Source organism: Papaver somniferum, unplaced genomic scaffold (genome assembly GCF_003573695.1).
Source record: "Papaver somniferum cultivar HN1 unplaced genomic scaffold, ASM357369v1 unplaced-scaffold_10, whole genome shotgun sequence".
NCBI lineage: Eukaryota > Viridiplantae > Streptophyta > Magnoliopsida > Ranunculales > Papaveraceae > Papaver > Papaver somniferum.
In genome coordinates, this window is record NW_020618825.1 from 8,930,738 (window position 1) to 8,933,753 (window position 3,016).

Sequence of the window (3,016 nt, forward strand, 5' to 3'; positions counted from 1 at the left end):
TAATTTGCTTGCCAATTATATCCATAAAAGATTAAGATGTATTACGAGTTATGTAAACATTTTTAACTATTTCAAATAATTATGAGTCTCACGGAAACTGTAAAATATTTTGGGCCTGATAACGAGAAAAATAACATTTTTTTTGGCCTTAGCCTAATTTCCCCTATTGCCAAGCCAGGGAGTATATCGTTAGACTTCTGGGGCATTTACTCGGCCTATGATCACAATCATTGACCTTGACTTTCTTAATGGGCCGAAGAACATTTTTTTTTCCTAGACGAATGGCGCTAGATGAGGTAGCTGCCGTACCAGTGCCATTGTGTGCATTTTTTCAGCAATATCCGTTGCTAATTTGCTTGCGGATGTACCAATTCAATGGCGCTAAATGGATCATGGTGCATCCCAAACATGGTAACCCCATTAACACCCATGATTTTCTATGTTTCACTTTTTATATTCAAAATCCAACGTGAAGTCCACTCTTTAGAACTAAACTAAATTCCTTTATCTTAATTTTAAACCTTAGAAACCGTTTTATATACAAATAAAATCAAATCGGATTTCTATCTACTTTAAAATAAGTAATCGTGCAAGACGTGGTTAGGTTGTGTGTTTATGGTACCGATTGATAATAATGACCAAAAGCACATCCCTAGACTAGTGTTTCTTCTTCTATTCTCTTCATCTATAAATGTAGAGGGCTAGAACAGATCATATTTGAATCATCGTATCAAATCATAAATTGCAAGAGGGAAATTAGTAAAAACAAATCATGGCTAAGACTAATTTCATGAGAGGAGTTGTGTCGACTACTGCACTTGTCTCCGTTTTCATTATGATGTCTGCTGCTTTATTACCACGTAAGTTATCATTGTCATCTTCTTCACCTTTAGTATATATTTACTACTAGTATCTTTCTCAACACCCTACTTGATGATATTGCATACATCTGCAGATGTTATGGGTATCAGGCTTATGGGTCCTGGCGGTTGTTACGTGGATATCCCCGACGTGAAACCAGTGGTTCTTGGCTCTGATTTTAATCGGGATTTTCGCGTGGTTCCGGGTGATAATGGCAATCTTAATGTTGGACTGAATGATGATGTGGATCCGGCGGCTGTCAATGTCAACCAACCAAAAAATCCTGGCGAAGTCAGCGTTTCGGTCGGTAATTGTGGCCGATGAGTATTCGGGAAAAGGCTGCACAAGCACTCTGCCTGGCATCGATATTATAACCGGGGGAACGTAGTACTTGGCTGCCAAATACTTTATATCAATATGAAGTGCCTTCCTCTTTTTTTTTTTTTTTTGTTTCTTTCTTTCTTTTTGCATGCATTTGTTGTCTCGTAACGATAATTGTATTTACATGGTTCAATAATCAGCATGACGTTGTTTTGTGGGATTTTTTAATTGAAGTGGGAACCGTGGTAACACAAATTTTCTTTATCTTGTATATCAAAAAAGACAAACAAACATAAGTTTCTAAGATTTTAATCCATGCACATACAGTGAAATAAATTTAACCATTTCATTACCAATGAATTAGTCATCGACACCAAAAAAGAAGAAAGAAAAAAAAACCCTAAAGATCTAGGTCAAAATTAGAGATTCAAGTTCGAAATTTGTCAGCACTAAACTAGTTAATGATCAAAAGAAAAAACGAATTGAAACATAAACAAATATTTTTTTTAACTAGTGGGACCAGGGATTGAGCCAGGACTAAAAAGTATTAGGGTTGAAAATAAAATTCTACCGTGACTACCATTTATCTAGTAGCACAATCAAAAGACAATTGTCTTTCAAAATCATTGGATCTTAATTTATGCCAATAAAAACAGTAAATAAAAAATGACATAAACAAATAAATAAGAGAGTTCGACAAAGATAATTAACGTGGTTCGACAACGGAGTGTCCACATCTATGAAAAAAAATGAAAGATGAATATTATTATTTGTTGGTGTTACAAGGTTGATGAACTCCATTGATGAAAGTGATATTCAGTGAGGTTATTAGGTGAGCGAAGGTCCATGGGAACGAAGGATTATTTCTCTTTTTTAACCAACTAAAAATCTCCCTCTTTCTTCAACTTATCTCTTTTGCTTTATAGGGAAAAGAGATACTCATTTATTATTAAAATGATATCGGCTTAGTTTCTAAACAGGTTTAGAGTTGATTTGGTATGTGTTGTTATATACTGGTATCTAGCTGCGGTTTCTAATCACCCACCCCGTGTCAAGGTATTTTATGGTATGTACTTCATTATTATATTTTTTAACCTAATCTAAATCATAGTTTGGAGATTTACCTTTAAACGCAAGTACTAGTGCGTTTCTATTATCCAGAAGCCACTCCTCCATTAGAGGTGTTTTATGGTGTATTATTAGAAGCCGCTCCTCCATCACCTCATGCGGATAAAAAGCAAGCCAGAGCAAATTAAGTTCATGTACTACATCATCGTAATTAGCAAGAGGTGGAAAATTAATACAGGCTTACCGTTATTCCAATCCGGTAGAAATGTAAAGCTTACCAATATATAGAAACGTTATCGTTTTTGCAAAACTAGATTAACACGTCACTATCACGACAACAACCGTCTCTTATGTCATTTGAAAACGGTCCAATCTGCTGATACACCTTTCGAACCTGGTCTCGAGCACAAGACACAATTGAATATATATCTTCTTACTAATATAAAGAAAAGAGGGATTTTTGGTACGATCACAAATTTCTTTGTGTACTTTCTTACAGTCCGTCGGATCAGATGACTTAAAAACACGGAAATTGATTATCGCCGTCCATATGATCCTTAAACGAAAACAAACTTTGCGGTGTTCTTCTCCCTAACAGCCGTCACATTTGAGAGTTCTCCTCAGAGGCTATACAACAATGAAAATAGAAAAGGGTTTTGATTTTGATAATGGTTTAAACTGTGTTCTTTTATTTCCAAAGATCTCTCATCAAAGTGGTGTTTTGGATACCAAATTTCCAATCAAACTTTCTCGATCAGGGATTGGA

At 35.3% G+C, this 3,016-nt stretch overlaps 1 protein-coding gene across 1 annotated transcript; it reads left to right on the top strand.

Moving 5' to 3' along the window:
• The first annotated feature begins 739 nt into the window (after nucleotides 1–739).
• Nucleotides 740–1,283, top strand: LOC113326751. The gene is made up of 2 exons (XM_026574407.1): nucleotides 740–860; nucleotides 956–1,283. Exons 1-2 carry the CDS (start codon nucleotides 773–775, stop codon nucleotides 1,183–1,185), a joined length of 318 nt encoding a protein of 105 aa, XP_026430192.1. The 5' UTR covers nucleotides 740–772; the 3' UTR covers nucleotides 1,186–1,283.
• The last annotated feature ends 1,733 nt before the right edge of the window (nucleotides 1,284–3,016 follow it).

Coding starts and splice junctions, on each gene's coding strand:
- LOC113326751 (XM_026574407.1), top strand. CDS start 773: ATGGCTAAGACTAATTTCATGAGAGGAGTTGTGTCGACTACTGCACTT. Junction 861..955: donor GTCTGCTGCTTTATTACCAC/GTAAGTTATCAT, acceptor ATACATCTGCAG/ATGTTATGGGTATCAGGCTT.